This window comes from Camelus bactrianus, chromosome 9, assembly GCF_048773025.1.
Source record: "Camelus bactrianus isolate YW-2024 breed Bactrian camel chromosome 9, ASM4877302v1, whole genome shotgun sequence".
Taxonomy (NCBI): Eukaryota; Metazoa; Chordata; class Mammalia; order Artiodactyla; family Camelidae; genus Camelus; species Camelus bactrianus.
In genome coordinates, this window is record NC_133547.1 from 74766175 (window position 1) to 74783784 (window position 17610).

At 44.8% G+C, this 17610-nt stretch overlaps 1 protein-coding gene across 2 annotated transcripts in view; it reads right to left on the bottom strand.

Annotated features, from left to right (window-relative positions):
• Positions 1 to 7506: 7506 nt before the first annotated feature.
• The window catches only part of CYLD (CYLD lysine 63 deubiquitinase), a 64028-nt gene continuing 53924 nt past the window's right edge, over positions 7507 to 17610 (bottom strand). For both annotated transcript variants that reach the window (XM_074370774.1, XM_074370775.1), the window contains exons 14-18: positions 16822 to 16954; positions 15785 to 15893; positions 14830 to 14948; positions 14328 to 14544; positions 7507 to 12693 (exon numbers count right to left, since the gene is read on the bottom strand). In XM_074370774.1, coding sequence (XP_074226875.1) covers positions 12509 to 12693; positions 14328 to 14544; positions 14830 to 14948; positions 15785 to 15893; positions 16822 to 16954 — 763 coding nt within the window. In that variant the 3' untranslated portion in view covers positions 7507 to 12508. The remainder of the gene's footprint in view (positions 12694 to 14327; positions 14545 to 14829; positions 14949 to 15784; positions 15894 to 16821; positions 16955 to 17610) is intronic.

A 17610-nucleotide genomic window follows, 5' to 3' on the forward strand; every position in this document is an offset into this window, starting at 1 on the left:
ACCACTGAGCGTACAGGATCCTGTCTCCCTTTACAAGGAGTCCCAAAGCTGGCAAAAGGAGCCATGGTGACATAAGTCAAAATAGTGGTTATTGCTGGGGGAGGGAGAGGAACTGACCTGACTGGGAGGAGCAACAGGAACGTGACCAGGTGCTGGAAAAAGCCCCCGAGGTTGCCCAGAAGGTTGTATGGACGTGTGAATGAAATTTGTGGAGATCTGCCCAAAAGACAGGTGCTCTAAGACAAGGCGCATCTCAGTAATGGCCGCAGCCCCACGCAGACACGCCCGTGGTGGGCGGGGCGTCTCCAGGCTCCGCCCACCGGTGGGGCCTGGGCTCCCCGAGATTCTGCTGGGCTCCCCAAGATTCTGCTCAGCTCTCCGCCCGAGTGCTGGCGCCCCTCGCTGGCAGGGAGGATGGCATGCTCTCTGCGCGCCGGCCAGAGTACGACTCCAAACGCAGGGCCGCACCGCAGAGCGTCAGATCCGGCCCTTATCGGGTGGACAGGGGTAACCCTGCCAACGGCTCTGTCGGAGGGGAACCTGGACGAGTCAGGGTTCTACAGACGTGTCCAGTAAGACAGCAGAAGCCAGTGGGACCCAAGAGAACCATCTTGGGCAGAACTCCCCCAACCCCAATTACAGTTAATGCCAGGTATCTGGAGCCAGACAGTCCTGAGTTTAAGTTTCACTGGCTCTGCCTGGGCCTCAGTTTCCTCATCTGGCAATTGGGGGCGAGGTTCTTGTGGGAATGAGAGTACATAAAGGAAGCACCTGCCCCAGGGCCTGATGTTCACCAGATGGGGACCTGGCGACCCAGGGAGCAGACAGACTCGCTTCACTCAGGGTGTCAGGACCCTGTGATTGCGGGACTCCATGCTGGTTCCTCCTCCAGCCCCAACACCCTCAAGGCTGTTCAGCCACCAGCAGGAACACGTTCAATCCTGCGATTCCTTCCTCGTCCCTTGCCCTGGGTGTCAGGTCACAGCACTGCCCACTGCTGCCCGTGGTGTTGGCCCATCTCTCAGCCTCCTCCATCCCCAGGTGTCCAAGCACACCTCCCCAGCCCTCCTTGTCCAGACCCCCAGCATACAAGGCCAGAAAGGACAGTGACATCTGGGAGGGCAGAACCTCCTTGTTCTCTCTTCTCCACAGTGAGCAGGCAGCAGGCTCTGTGCCCGTGGCCTCCAGGGAGGGAACTAGCCAGGACATCCCAGTCCTGCCAGGCCCGAGGACAGACGGCTTATACTTCCGGGAGCCCCACAGTAGAATTCTGGTTGACCTGTAACTCCTGCCAAATCCCTTAGCTCCTTTGGCCTCAATTTCTCCACCCGTAAAGTGAACCTCTCCATTCTGTGCATTCAGAGGGCAAGGATGAAGGCTGTGAGGGTCCTGGCAGCTACACGGAGGACTGAACACCTAACAGAGAATGGAGGGGGAAAGGCCAGCATAGTCCCAGCCGAGTCTGTTTACACCAAACCTCCAGGAGCACGGTTCTCTTCCTTGGCCACCTGGCGCCTGCCGACTGCTCGGCTGCGTCGTCTCCCAGGCATGATCCTGGTGGTTTGTGCCATCCTTTCAAGACCACCCCCCCCCCAATATCACAGAATGGTCCTCCTGCTCTGGCAGTAACTTCTGATTTGATCCAGCCATTGGCAGTGTCCCTGGGGCTCCTCACTGGCCCGCTCGCACCTTTGAAGTGGTGAGGTCTCACCAGCCTCCCTCTCTGGGCCAGCTGAAACCCCCTCCCTCCCTGGGGTCCTAGACACCCTCTGATCTCCACGGCCCCTCCAGCCTCCCTCCCCTGCCCCAGAAATAGTCCTTCCCCGCCAGGACTGCCAGGAGAGAACTTCAAAACTGGTGGACATCTTCCTCACGCTAAATGACTTCCCAGAATACCACTCAAACTCCCCAACATCCCAGCAGTGTTTGACTTACAGCTCCCATCCATTAGCTCCTTCTGATAAATGGCCCCTGCCCAGCACTGTCCCTGCATATCCTGTCCTTCAGTCAAACGTGGGTTTCCACTTGGATAACACCAACCAGGGAAAAAAAACGAGAACCTAAAAATCACTTGCGGTCCCTGTAACCTACGCAGTGTGTGTTCACTGCTGGCAAACTTTTCAGGACACCCATACAATTCTTTGTATAAACAGAATGAGATGTATTATGATACGTGTTTTTATAATCTACTTTTTTTCACCTAATATAATTGCAGAACTTGGCTCATGTCATTACAAGATGATGTTCTAGAAGCCTCTTCAATGGCTGCTGAGTACTCCACAGTCTAGCTATGCCAGAAATTGATCAAGGTCCTGCACACTTCAGTCTCTCAAGTTTATCCACATCGTAAACAATGCTGCCTGTGGTCTTATCGCTCATCTTGGGCATCCCTGTGATCACGTCCTTAGAAAAACGTCCTTGCAATAGAATTGCCAGGTTGAAGAAAAACATTAAGGCTTTTGAAAAATAAGTACACATTCTGAGCACCCACGTGGTTCACAACCTGTACGTAATTGTTTAGGGGCTGAGGAAGAACCAAAGCAAGGGACATCAGCGGTCTGAGGAGGGGTCTGTGAACGCACCAGACCCAAACACTCTCAGAAGTGAACACGGAGAGGGAGCGGTGGAGACCCTGAGTGTCAGAGGACAGCAGAAATGATCGTTCGATTGCCCTATATTAACGGATGGAGGAACAGGCTCAGAGAGAGGCCACCCAGGAAGGTTCTGGACTCTTTCCAACACAGCCCTGGGATTTCTGTAAATCAAGCCCTGCTCGGGAGGAACAGACCAAGGTGGCAGGCTGTGCCTGGGTGTGGGAGCGTGGGCTGGTCTTACCCCACCTGCCAAACAGAGCAGGAGTGAGAGATGGTGGCTGAGAGCCAGGGTGACGTGACTTACAGCAGCAGTAATCAGTATGAGCACCCAGGATGCGCCAGGCACTGGTCCAGGTCTTTGGGTCTGTGATCACTTAATCCACACGACAAAGTGAGTGAAGGTGGGAGCTGCTATGGCTTTGTGAGAGATGCCTGCTCTGGCTCACACAAAAAGCAGTTCATGACAGCCTTAATCCACACACAAGCCCTTTCTTTATTTGCTGGGGGGAAAAAAGTCTTTTCCATGATGGCAGGGTCTCGGGCAGTGGTTCTCAAACTTTAGTGTGTACAAGGTTCACTTGGTGGTGCAGAGGACATGTTCAAAGTGCAGATTCCAGAGCCCCGCACTGAGAGTTTGATTCTGTACCTTTTGTGTGGGACCTCTGAGCCTGCATCCTTAAGGCCCCAGGATGGCTCAGATGCAGGCGGTCCTCAGACCTCTCTTTAGGAAACACTGATGAGAGTGTGGCTGATTTTCATACTGAGACTCTAACAGCTTTAGCTGTAGGAAAGTCAGTACAGCAGATATTAGGCTCACACTGACCGCTTTTCTGCCAGAGAGGAGTGTTTCTAGTGAAGGGAGAAATGCACACCAAGTTAGGGGTTTGGCCTCAGGATCCCACTAGCTACATACTCTCTTCCCATAAAGCTAGGGATCTGCATTTCATTCCTCCTCAGATCCCGGAGAGAAGCCCTCACACCCGACCTTACGGCATTTGCCCAGCAGATGGCACTAACTCATTTCAAATACTGTTTGTCAAAGGCGACTGAAAGCTCAAGATGGATGGAGAGACAGAGAAAGGGCAGGACAGAGACAGTGAGGGGACAGCCACCAGCAGGAACGTCCCACACTAACCAGCTGTCCTGAAATGACACAGGCGAAACTTAAACCCTCCTGGATGTAATTTGTAATCTGGTGTGCAGCCTTGACTAATTGCCACATTTGTTTTCAGAAATCACCTGCTGCTTCCCGAACCTGGGATCTGGTAGCTGGGAGTTAAGATCTAGGATATTGCCATAACCTAGTATGACCACAAGGTGGCGGTGCTGCCCCAGGAGGACAAGCGCAAGAAAATCTAAATCTTAAAAAGCAATCTAACGACTTGAGAGGATGTCCTGAAAACAAGATCGTGGAGGAGAAAGAAAGGAGAGGGAGAAAGAGACAATGTTGGTTAGATATACAACCTGTCTATCGAGTGCATAATTATACTAGTACCACTACAGCCGCCGCTGCCAGCGGGGAGGGGTTACTGCGTACCAGGCTGAGATAAGCACTTTACATACATACATACATGGTTTCATTTTGAGCTCATAAAGCCTTATGAGGGGAGTTCCACGACGTCTCCACTTCTGAGAGGAGACATTATGTGGGGAACCAGAGGCTGGGACCTCCTGTATTTTCTCAAAAGAACTGGGGACAGTGGTCTAGTTCTGGCCACATCAACAATAGTGAATAGGGTGGCTTCTATGCATGGAAGGCTGAGAATTCCTTCTTTCACCAAGCAAATATTTGAGTAACTACTTGTGACAGGCTCTGTTCAAGGTGCTAAGGAAAGAGAACTGAAGGAACCAGAGACAAATCCCAGTTTCTAGTGCAAAGAGACCACAATAAACCACTAGGTCCCAGGAGAGATGCCACAGAGAAAGTAAAGAGCCCAGGGGCCAAAAAGTGCCTGCAGGGGCATTTTAGAGGAGGCTCCCACCAGCCTGCAGAGACACTTGTTCAGTTTTCAGGAATTCATAAGCCAGTTCCTAAACACATCCATTAAAGTTAAATTATATAAACTTACAGTAAGTTATATTTACAAGTTATAATTAAGTCATATTGAAAACTCATCACTTCCTAATTATTTTACATTTTGTAACTGTCTATTGGTGAGCACACTTCTTCCGTAAAGGACCAGACAGTAAATATCGTATTACAGTTGCTGTGGTAACTGCTCAACTCTGCCATTGGAGCAGGAGAGCGGCTGTAGATATGTAATATGAATGGATGTGACTGTCCTCCAATAAAACGTTATCTACAGAAACAGCTCTGGTCTGGGTTTGGTCCCCCAGCTGTAGTCGGCAGAGCCCTCAGTCTGTGCTCAGGTTTTATGTCTGTCATATGTGTGCTAATCCAACCTGCATCTCCTCCCGGTGCCACCTTCAAGGATGTCACACTGGCAGCTTGCTGTCGGCCATGGTGAGAATATTTCCACCTCAAAACTGGCAAACGCTGCAGATCAAGGCTTTTTTTTCCTCCCTGGAGAGCTGGCTGTTAAACATTTACCAGCACGCCACTGGCTAATGTGGTGTGGGGAGTCCAGGGAGGTGACCTCTGCACGGGAACCTGAAACTGCACTTAATCCTTCCATCCTGCAGCTGCCTCTCCCACCCCCTAGGGGTAAAATACAGGGCATAGCTTGGAAATTGATCTGAACAAAACAGTCCAAAGTTCCCAGAGATGGCCAGAGAGAGTGAAACACACACTTGTTTAAATTATGTAGATTCCAATCTCATCACCCCCACACACTCCACGGAGCAGGCTTGCCTGTCTTTGGCCATTTAGGATGCACAGCCAAGAAGCCACGCATCACCGCCCGAGGTCTGACCTTTATTCCTCAGGCTGGTGAGACCCTGCTCGCCATCAAGTGAAACCCACAAGGTTCAACCTCAGAGGTCACATTCAACGTCTCGCAAAGTGGGGCGGGATGGAGGGGAGGGACTCAGGAGGCCTCCCCGGGGAAGTCAACTTCAACCCAACCCTTCAGACTCGAGTTCAGCCTCTCACTGCTTTGGAAAAGGCAGTATGTGAAACAGACTTGGGTGTTATTTGTAAGGGGACGGTTTGATGCATAAAATTTAAGAGTTTTCATAAACTCCTAGAAAAACGGTGAGGTCAAAGCAGTGGACACAACTTGCAAATTTCTGTGGTCTTTTGTGATGGAGGTCACGAAGGCTGGGTGAATTACTCTATTTCTGTGATGTCCAGTTCAGTCTTCACTCACCTAATTACTTCAGTTAGACCTCAAACTACTCCCCCTTCCTTTAAAATTCACACTGCAAAACAGTCCTCCAAAGCTGGCAACTCACATAGACCTGACTGTCCACAATTCAGTGTGAAGGCTGCCTCCCAAAACCAAGTCTCTTCCCAAGAACTCTTCTGCCTTCCTACCTCATTGACCTGGCAGGTTTTCTTTATAACCTCTGAGTGTGTACACACCTTGGAATACTTCCTGAACAGAATAGCACCTTCATTATGCCACTTGAAGGAGATCTTCGTTCAAGCCCTCTGCAGAAGTAGTGTAGTTCACTCTATTTTCAAATCCTTTCTCTTGCCTCCAGCACACATCCCATGTTTATTTCCAAGGCTCTTTCTCAAGAGTCTAGGCCAGGAGCTTTACAACAGACTTTCTACTTCCCCTTTGGAGCATCTCCAAGTCCATAATCCTCTTTTATCAGGTTCCACCAAGGGGTGACAAGTGGATTGTGTTTCCTGCAGAAAACTCCATTCCTCCTGACAATTGGCTCCCAGTCCCAGCTGCATGTTGGGGCAAAGGAACGAGTTGTGAAAAACACCACGTGCCTGGCCCTGTCTGCAGATCGAGTGGGTTCGGGCGGGCACAGGCACGCATTAGCTCTAAAGCCTCCCTATGTGAATTCAATGCGCAGCTGGGCCGGAGAGCGGCTGCTGTAGGCAGCGTGCGCATTCCTCAGGTTTGAATGAGGGGAACATGCCTCTGCGAGCCCGGCCCCAGGACAAGAGGCCTAGCGTGGCCATGGTCCTCAGCCAGCCGGGCAGCCCTCCTCGGACAAGTTCTCGCTTTCACTTTATGTCCACCGTCCACAGGGATGCAAAAGTGTGTGAACTATCCCTGTGCACTCACACGCCCACGAAGAGTCAGGAAAAAAAATGGGATCTACGGAAAAGCAGGCAAATCCTTGAGTCCGAACAAAGGAAAATCAGAATGATGTTAAAATGGCAAAGTTTCATTATCACCAATGTGCCATTTGGCCATGGGATTTTCAAACAGGAGAGAGTTCTTGAATGTACTATATTAATACAAATATTGTCAACTCGGACCGTTCTAGCTATAATAAGTGACAAACTCCAAACAGTGATTCCTGAGGAAGGCTTGCTGTATCAGTTACCTAAAAGAAGATACAAGTTTCAGCCAATGTAGCATCATGTAATCATTCCTCTGGGTGATACAGAGAAGTGGAGCCTTTAGGTGACCCCTTCGCAGCTGTGAGGGACCGGGACACACTCGTCTATAGCACACAGCTTTGGGCCCATGTTTAGAGGTGAACAGTGCTGGCTGGAGTGGATGAGAGACTGAATTGAGCAGAATCGAGCTTTAATTAGGTTTGGAGCTCAGAGATGCCAAGTTACTTCGAGAAATTACACGGAACCGTGATGCCAGGAGGCGACCCAGAGACTACTGGCACATCTCCCAGAAAAGAAAAAGGCTGTGAGGTTTTCTAAAACTACCGTGATGATGGCAGAGACTTGGCGAAGACACAGGTGTGCCCGGGACAGACTTTTCCTCAAGTGATCTTTCCTGGCACCACTGCAAACACTTAGGAAGTTGTGCTCAACTCCAGTTTTCCCAGAACCCAGAACCCTTCCCCAAAGAAATCAATGAAAAAGAACCATAAAAATTTAATTTTAATGATACAGAAATAGTATATATAGTACATTTCTTTCCACAGCAGCACTTCAATCATCTCTAAAAAATTTAACAAAATTAAGGCTAAATCAGAGCAATCTGACAGTAAAGGGATATTTTATGTGGTTTTATTTTTAAAGAATGTCTTCATAAATATAGAATGTTTGTCAGGCCAAAAAAAAAAAAAATGTTGAACAAGATACCAAATATGGGAAATGTGATACAAAATGTGCTCCTTTATACCAGTTTGCCCAGACCTACTTGTTCCATGGGAATTTCCAAACGGGATTTTTTTTTTTTAATGAATGTTTATGACAGGATGCTAAGACTTTCAGGAGTACTATAGGCCATTTTAGAAAATGAAACCAAGGACAGTTGAGTCCCCAATACAGTCTCTCTCAAAAAAATACAAGTGGACGGGGTTTAAAAGTGCAAGAGAATCACATGTGAAGCTGTGTGCTCCAAAGAACAATCCCTCCGGACCTGGCCTGCCCCTGACCTGTGTTACAGGATGACGTTAAAATACAGCGAAACAAAAACAGCATCACTGACAAGCCAGAGGGTCAGGAAAGCAAATGGGGTTCTTGAGTGACCTGCTCCAAATACTGACGTTTACTGCGCCCAGAGGAAGGAAAGTCTTTCTTTACCATTTTTTCCCCTTTTCTTTGGCCATGTTTGCTGGTTAGCTCTTTACCACTGCTTTCTGACTCAAGAGAGACCCTTCAGCTATTCCAGGATTTTAGAGTAAGATGAAGAGTCTTTTTTTCCTCTCCTTTCCAACAGAAGTTCAGAAAGGAAACCAGACAACACAAAGCTGACCCCCCGCAGGCAGCCCCACTCTCTGAAGCCCCAGCCCCTGAGCAGCCATGCCACCCCAGGAGGCACAGAGAACCAGCTCTCAGGCCGGCCCTCCCTCCCCCCACCCGCTCTCCTGCACGCTTCTGCTGTGCCACACTCTCCCCCACCACCCCCACTTGCCTTGGGGAATTCAAGTATTATTTTCTTTGAGGGAGAATGGTGAGCGTGTTGTTAACATCTCCTCGAGAAGGTGGTCTCATTTTTCATTATAAGCCTTACAGCCCCCCTACTTTAACAAGGACATTTTACTTTATGACAAGAGGACCTATTACCCCAGAGAAGAATCTTCTCATAGAAGGTTAACATTTTCATCATAAAGTAGCAGATAGTTTACATTTTTTCTTTCGCGTGACAATTTTGTTTTTCCATTTCTTTGGTTCCCAGAGCCTCAATTTCCCCTAAAGAAATTAAACGAAAGGCAAATGTCCAAGTAAATAACATCCAATATCCTCTTAAGTGTGTTCCCAAGACAGGAAACAGCGGCGTGAGGCATCGATACTAAAACTCATTTCTGACAGAAATTCACGTGCAAACACAGAGACACAATATGAGAAACATACAATTACCCACATGTATGCAGAGTCATTAACACAATAACCTTGTGCAATCACACAGTCACATGAAGAGAAAGTTTTCCAGATCTTTTAGTTCAGGGCTTTTCAAGTCTGGCTGAGGGCCAGGTTCACCTGGCGGAGCTTCTGGCACTTCCTAGACCCCATTCCTGAAGAATCTGATCCAGCAGGCATGCATGGCTGGGAACCCAGAAATTTGTATTTTGTCCTATGAAATTCGATATTCCCACCCTTTGCTATATAGTGGAGGACACTAAGGTCCAAAGAAGTCAAGATGTTGCCCAAAACTAACAGAGCAAGCGATGGAGAAAGGGCTAGACCCCGGGCCCTTGTCCCCTGGCCCACCACTCTGTCACACCTCGCTGCCTCCCAGAGTATCCCCGGACCTGGCACCTGACACATAGGCTAAGCAACCATGAGGAGATACTCTGTTGGCAGAAGCAGGTGGTAAGCTGCTTGAGGGCAGGGACCATGCCTCATGTTCCTTTGGTCACAGTCCTAGGTAACAAGTGTCTGAGAAATACTTGCTGGTAGGCAGTCACTCAGCTAAGGCCCAATTCTGAATTCCCCACTCACATCTGTCTACGATCACCCAAGCAGATGCGAAATCATCTAGCTGGCTATCAAAATCCACCAGAGGAGGGCAGTAACGCCTCTGAACTGGTGAAGACGCCATGTTCGCCCAATAGGAATCTGAGCAACAATGCAAGTGCCATGAGATTAACTACCGTATCTTCCCCTTGTGCCTGAATTATGTGAATCATGTGAAAAAATAAACGAATCCATAGGATGGAAAGAAGCTATTTACCTATAACATTTGGCAAATATGAATTATAAAAATCCTAATCTAGCCTAAGGAGAGAATCTCTAGCAATTGTAACCACTATATTTTTTTGAGTTTTATTACTGTTTCTCTTGGATTGCAATGGATATTCCCAGTCTTTTTTTGGGGGGGGGGTTATTATTTATGTATTTTCTTAATCAAGGTACTGGGGGTTGAACCTAGAACCTCATGCATGCAAGGCATGCACTCTGCCACTGCCACTGAGTTATACCCTCCCCCCGGGTATTCCCAGTCATAAAACATTCTTTTGTGGATGGAGTCCAACTCCTTTATAAAGCTGATAGTGAGGGACTGAACACATTATGACATGGTTGCTCTTCTCTCCCCACGCCCCATAAATATATACTCTCACACAGACAGACACACTCACATGTGTCTATTTAATGGCAGTGGGAGAACATGACTTGTCTTATGATCATTCTACTATATTGCCATCTTGATTGTAGACATGATAGGATACATGAAGAAAGGATAACCAAAACATTTAAAAAGCCAACAGGAAAATATTTTTTTTTAAGTTAAGGCTAAAAATTAAATAAATCAACAGGCACATGGGCCACTGGTGTCACACAGCCCGGCCCTGCCTGTGCCCACCTGACACCCAGGGCTCTGCGGGAGCAGGAACAAGGAAGGACTGCCTGGGGGTGGGGGTGGGGGAGCACCTAGGGCCGGGAAGGACCCTGCCTCCAAAGGAACCACCATAGCAGGCCCTGCATCCTCTACTGGGTGCTCACTCCCCAGGTGATACTAAAAGGATGGGAAGCTCTACTTGTAAAAATTGTCCTTCGAAACCATGTGTGGCTGAGGCCCCTCTGCTCGAAAGAGCCTCCACGCCCACGTGAGAGGAGCATGCAGCCACACACGTCTTCTTCAAGTCTTCTGTCACGAGGGGCCAGACAGGACAGACCTTCCTCAACTTTTTTGTTTTAATTTTTACAGAAAAGGAACTGTCTTCTCTTTCTTTTTAAAGACTTTTTAAATCGAGTCTTACCTACATGAAGATTCCTAATCATTCGTCCAGATGGTCTTTTACCACCACATGGATATGCTCCTTCACCCGTTTACACATATTTATGAAGGAGTGACTGGACTGGTAGAAGGTCAGGGCTAGAAATGACCCAGGATCATGCATCCCACGCCCCTCACTTGCCCCGGAGAAGGGGCAGGGCCAGCCCCACAGCCCAGGTTCTCACCCTTGACCCCGGGGTCTAGTATCCGTCTCACCACCCTACCCAGGCACTGAGCAAAACCTCATACAAAAGTTGTGTACCTTTTCATTTCAAAAATGAAAACAATTACAAGATGAAAGAATTTTTGTATCTTACTATGATTTATAAAGCTAATAAATATTAGCAAAATGGAATGACAATCAAAGGGTAAACATGACTTTAAAAAAATAACTGCAGGGTTTATGAATATTCTTTCCTTTTTTTTTTTTTGACATTCAATGTTTTATGAAGTCATATGCTATACACATATGACAACTTCTGTCTTTCTGCATGGTTAGGAAGTCATTCCAGAGAGACAACAACGCCACACACAACACATTCCACAGCACTGACATTTATAACCTACGCTTCTAGTCTACAGCGGCCACTGGTGAGCTGGACACACACTACGGACAGGAGCTAAGAAAACACTCATTTTCTACTTATTTAATCAGAAGGAGGGCGAAGCTGCTGCTAACGTTCAATAAAATATCTGACTCGTAACTGTCATTACCTCAAGGGAAATCAAAATGAATTTAGTGAGGGGACTGATTGATCAAATGTAAGTTCTGAACAATCCTACATAAAATAGTAGAAGTTTAGATATCCAATACATCTCTTCAGGGAAATTTCAGTGAGTAATCCTATATGCCAAATTAATGTTCACGTTTGCAAAATATATTATTTATGTTTGATATGTTTGATAATATATTTATCACGCCAATATTTTAGTAAAATTTACTGTACCTCATTGCATAAAATAGAGTCTTTAAAAAAAAAAAACTGTTAGCTGACAGTTACTACTATGAATGAAGAGCTGTATGCTCTAGTCCCCCAGGAAAATTACATCAAAATGGACTTTTATGACAAAATCACTCATTTATCTCAAAACCAGAACAAGTAGAAAACACCAGTAAGGGAATCTGAGTACTTTTCTGACCACTACTGCAGAAACACAGAACTTCAGCAGATTGCAGACATGCAGGAATCAGCACTATATAGGAAAGAATTAACAAATCAAACTCAGTACAATTTTAATAACTGGATTGAAAGTAGACTCTTAATAAAACCAAAATGTCTCCTCCTCAAGGCAACCGTTAGCTACAAAGGAAAAATGATTTCTTGGTCCATAAAGAAGACATATTTATTTACATTCTCAATGGACTAAAAGAGGTTTTAAACTGTCACAATTAAAACTTTATGCTTCCAAAAATATCATATGATCAATGCACTTAACTTAAAGCTTCAGGTATTAATAACTTCATTTAGACTTCTTAGAAAACCAACACAAACATACTTTCTAGAGTGCAAAATGCGTCTTATTAAATACTTCGGTAACATAAAAGCAATTTGTTTTTAAACTCAAGAATCCTTTTCTGAAGGATCATCACCAAAAAGACATCCATTGCCGGCAATGGACGTTGAACAAAACTGCCAGCTCGAGTGAAATGCAACATGAAAACTTTGCATTCAGTTTCTGCACCTGTCCAGATGGCCCCGTTTATTTGTACAGACTCATCGTTGGACTCTGGTACATGCACATGTATGCATCACAAAGAAGTCTTCGTGCACAGCCCTGGATGCTTCTGGGGTCCAAGGAATGCAGATCTTCCAGAGACATTTTCAAGTACTCTACTACTTCAGGGCACGGGGTAACTTGAGGAATGTTGAAGCCATTCTGACCACCTATGGAAAAGAGCAAGAGCTGAATTGAGGGCAGGAAAGCTCTAAACCCTTTTGCTGCCCTGCCCACCAAAGCAACATTACAATTCTACAAATTCAGTGAAGGCTAATTTTCAGGATCTGAAAGACCCTGTTTTACTTCTGATTTCTAGAAGTTAAATCCTCTTTTTAACTCCTGACAGTCTCATTTCTTGGTTTCTGAAAGGATTCTGGGACCAAAAGTGAATATAACTAGTAAAAGGGCACACATGCTGAGCAAAGCCCAAAACCTGCTTCCCAGGCTTGTCTGTGCGCTCAGTCAGGGAACGACACCACACACGCACCCATGCACAGCCTCCTCTTCACGCTCCCCGCGCACGTCACGGGAGCCTGTCCAGCTTGGAAAGAGCTAGTAAAGTGAACACTATTTTATTCCCCTAAATTTCAACATGCATTTGTCTGACTCTAGCAGAGTTTCGTTTTACGTTTCATTAGACTGAATGAAGATGCTATGGGGCGTGATCTTAGGGATTCCAGGAAAGGCTCTTCTGGTTTGGCCTCCAGTAGCTTTTCCAAATATGTCTGGAATCCCTATGGTTTTGAGCTACACTGTTAAATGTCAATTGTAACTGGGGTAGGGACACATGTACAGATGGGGCTGTGCTATATCCCTCAAGCGTCGGAGAGCTGAGAAAATGTTGGGAACCCTTGGTCTAGAGCTTGGGCATCCGATCAAGAGGCTGCCATGAGTGGTGCCCTGGGTTACTGGGGGGCTGCACCAGAAGATGTGGGGCCTGGATGGAGAGCGTGGCTAAAGAAAGAGTGGGGTCTAAGAAGAATGGAGGAACACATAAGTCACACTTCACAACCTTGCCTGGGACCCGTCCTAATCTGTAAACGCCCTACAAGCAGGTGTATGGCTGCTTTGACAACAGTTTAATTTTTCTGAAACCTACTGGAGCCCCAAGCACTTCACATGCACTCAGTAAGTATTTGTGAAATAATGACAGAGCATCCTGGAAGATGGCCTGGAAGGTGCAGTATATCCCCAACTTCAGGAAGAAACACATTACACACAGAATAAGCCTACTTTTCCAAAGAAGGTATTTACTTCTATTCTTAGGTTTGTCATTTAGAAGACAACATGGTTAAGGATAAAAAACATAAATACTGAGGTCAGAAAGAGCGAGTTAAATACGAGCTCTGAGGCCTCAGGCACCTTAAATCTCAGTTTTAATAAGAGAAAAACAGGAATCATTCCCATCTTGCAAGGGTTCAGGTGTAATGACTTAAAGTACCTCCCAGGGACCTAGGCACATAGGTCCTTAAGGAATGGTGACTATGGCTTGTGCAGAAAATGAGAGGAGCCTGAAAGTCAAAGACAAAGCTGAACATAAAACTTCTCAGCCTCAAGTAAGAATTTTCAGATTCTTTTTTTTTTAAAGACTATATGCATGTCAAAATATCATAACAATATTATTCCTTAGTTTAGGAGCAGAGCTATTAATGCATTTCAAGATTTCAGACTGTGTCACCAAGATATTCCTGAAAGGCTTTTCACAACACTACTGTATTACTCAGAACAGGCTCTCCCACTAGGAACGCCCCCACTACAAACTCGGGTGTGGCCACAGGTAGATGAAAGGTCTGTAAAGTACCATCCCGATCAGCCATGCTGTCAAAGAAGAGCCAGGCCGAGTCGTCTTTCCCATACTTCACAAAAGCGACATAGTGGCTTGTTTCTATGCACAGAACAGCAAATAACTCCATCTTCTGGCAGGGGATGCAGCCGTGTCTCCAGTCCCAGTCCGGTAAGTCTTTGGGAAGTGACACTGGGTTGTATTTATGATTCAACCTCTTGGGATGCAGGTGGACCTAGAAGGGAACATGAAGAGAACGTCGTGAAGGAGCCAAACTCAGCGTCTGAAGCGAGCGGGCTCCACTTACTCTAACTGACTACATCCCCATACACAGCAACCGAGGACTTCAAGTGAAAGCAGCCTATCAAATACGCAGACGAGGCATAAACACTGCCACCTAACTATGAATTTTTAAATGTTCATTATGACTTTGAAGACTTTTCAAAACCTGAAATCTGCTGTATATGCAAATGATCTACTATTTATTAAGGGAATATGCGTTAAATGAAGTGAAACTGACTTGAGTGTTGCAGGTTTTACAGAACTGCTTGATTTTTCCAGCGGAGATGTCAGGGTCGTCATAGCATTCTCTACACTCGTACACGGCGAGCCCTCCGCAGATCCGGCACTGCCTCGGGGCTGAAACGGGGGGAGACGGAGGGGACTTTAGGCGGTTTTAAAGTGCATTCTTTCATTAAAAAGATTAAAAAGAAAAGTTAAGCTTTAAAAAGGATATGTTCATGGATGCAATAAAGTCTATCCCTCCCAATCCCTATAAACTTTAAATTGGATTCCCTTGGATTCAGGATATCTTTAAAGGCATTTTCTCTGACCAAATGACAATTTTTTTTAAATTCTAGACTGTTTCCCCATTATAAAATGTCTACTGATGACAATTCAAAGATACAAGAAAGTATAAATAAGAAGACTGAAAAGCATCTACAACTTCAGTTAGCAAGAGGTAACCACTGTCAATGCTACTATGAATTTTCTCCAATAATTTTATACCTGCATACTGACATAACTCTGTCGTGTGTGTGTGTGTGTGTGTTTGTGTGTGTGTGTGTGTGTGTGTGTGTGTATGTCTCCTCTTGCAGAAAATATCACCAAACATACTAACCTTTCACGTCACAGTACATTATGACCACTTTCATATAACCATGGTTTTCAAAAACAGGAATTCTAATGGCAGTAGTTTTGTTGTACAGATACACCATAATTCATTTAACTACTCTCCTCTGGTTAACATACAGAGTACTTCTAGTTTCTTAATCATAAACATATTTACATACGAAATATTATTTATAAGTCTGATTATTTTCTCAGAATAAATTTCTAGCTTGGTATTCCCAGACTCTTCAGATACTGAAATGCTGTTTAGAAAACTCATATCCTATTAAGCTCCAACTCACAATTAATGTGAATGAGTTGACAGACTATTTCTGAAAAAACAAACTAAAAAGTCTTATACTTACTGTCTTCAAGTAAATCTGTTATATTTAATTCCAGAGAAGGAAAAATTTTTTTAAATAGTTTAAAGTCTTTTCCAAATCGAGGCATCTGAATAATCAGACATGATGGTGCCTAAAGGGGGGAAAAAAGGATATATATTTTTTAGAATCAAAGTATCGAAAAAAAATTTCCCTGAAATGTTCATGAAATAGTCATGGTTGTTAAACCAAGCAGTGGTTCTGCCGTCACATGGATGTCCTGTAACAGGATCTGCGCATGAACACAGAGTGTACAGAAGAGCACCAATGAGCCACAGTCTCTAGTGGTCCGAGATCCTTGGTCACACAGACACCCAGAGGTCAGGAAGGTCTACAACCTTGGGTCTCAAATAGAGTACAGAGTGACATTCTATCTTGGGTTTATATTTTTAAAAGATTTTGGAAAAGCTGTTTTTACAAGTATAATAAAGAAACTGTCATCAACCAAAAGAAACTATTCCTTGTATTTCAACAAATAACTGTAGCTGTTAAAGGTTACCAGAACATTCCTTCAGAAGTGTATACAATGAAAATAAACTGCAAGCATGTACTACTAACATCATGAAGATACTCAGTAAACACTAAAAGAAATTTATATCACTTGTTCATTTACAGTAAGTGAGTTTAATTTATTTTGTCTCTTATTGAAGGAGGAAAAGTAAACATTCTCTTTTTGATATATATGGATAACATACTTGGGTAAAATGTTAAACTGGGTGAAATGACCAAAAAAATCCACAAATCTTATTTGCTTTAAGCTACTTAAAAGTTTTCAAGTTACAGATTAGGTTGATATTTTCTTTGGCACCAAAAATCCAGAAAGTTCAATCTTAATTCTAAGGTTATTTTCTTCCTACAAGGACAAAGTTGAAGCACGGCATACTTTTTAAAATTTGTGTTTTGTTAACAATTTGTGTTTCTAACTGTTCTCGTGGATTAAAAGTAATAGTTTTTGAATCTACTAGTCATTTTAAAAGCCCTAAGGACTTGCATATAAAATACAGTAAGTAATTACCACTAACCTCTGCAAATTTCAGGTTACTGTTGATAAAAGACCATTCTAACAATTGCTGAATTGTCGGAACTCCAACTTTCTCATTTTTTTCCATAAAAATTTGATAGAAGTAACAATCTTGTACTTTTTGACCTGCTGATCTAAAAACATGCAGGAAAAAACTAGATAATTTATTGATGAAGGGCATAAATCAAAATGTGAAGTGGTTCCAGAAGCATCTGAGAACAGAAAAACTGTTGAGAACAGAAATCGATGGTGTAACTCAGACAGTCAGAACAGGGGCAAAGACAATCATTTAGATAAAATAATTAGATGTACTTATGCATAAGACCTTATTAATGATCGGTTCTAGCTCTCATATTGAAAAGTCCCCTTAGTGATTAGGAGAAAAATAATAATAACACCCGCAAGCAAGAAGCACTGTGTGAACAATAATAACCAGAAGCTAAAATCCCTTGGTCCAACTTAACTGTCCAAAGCTAGAAAGCAGCAAACTGCACTTAATGCCTGAAAAACAGGAAGGTAAATTCGCACACACCTGAATGAGACAGACCCTGAGAGACCTTCCAGATGCAACTTTTCAATTCCCTGAGATCTAGGGAAGGATAATCCTTCCTAGCAAGTCAAAAGCACAGCTGGGTGCAGAACTCAGGCGTCCTAACAACCCCTTACTGTTCTTTGCACTAAAGCAGGCTGTCTCTTTAGATGGCCACTTACTTATTCAACAAACATCAGGTGAGGGCCCACTATATGCCAATCACAGTGTTATCCTTATACTGAACATTTTCCTTTCTAA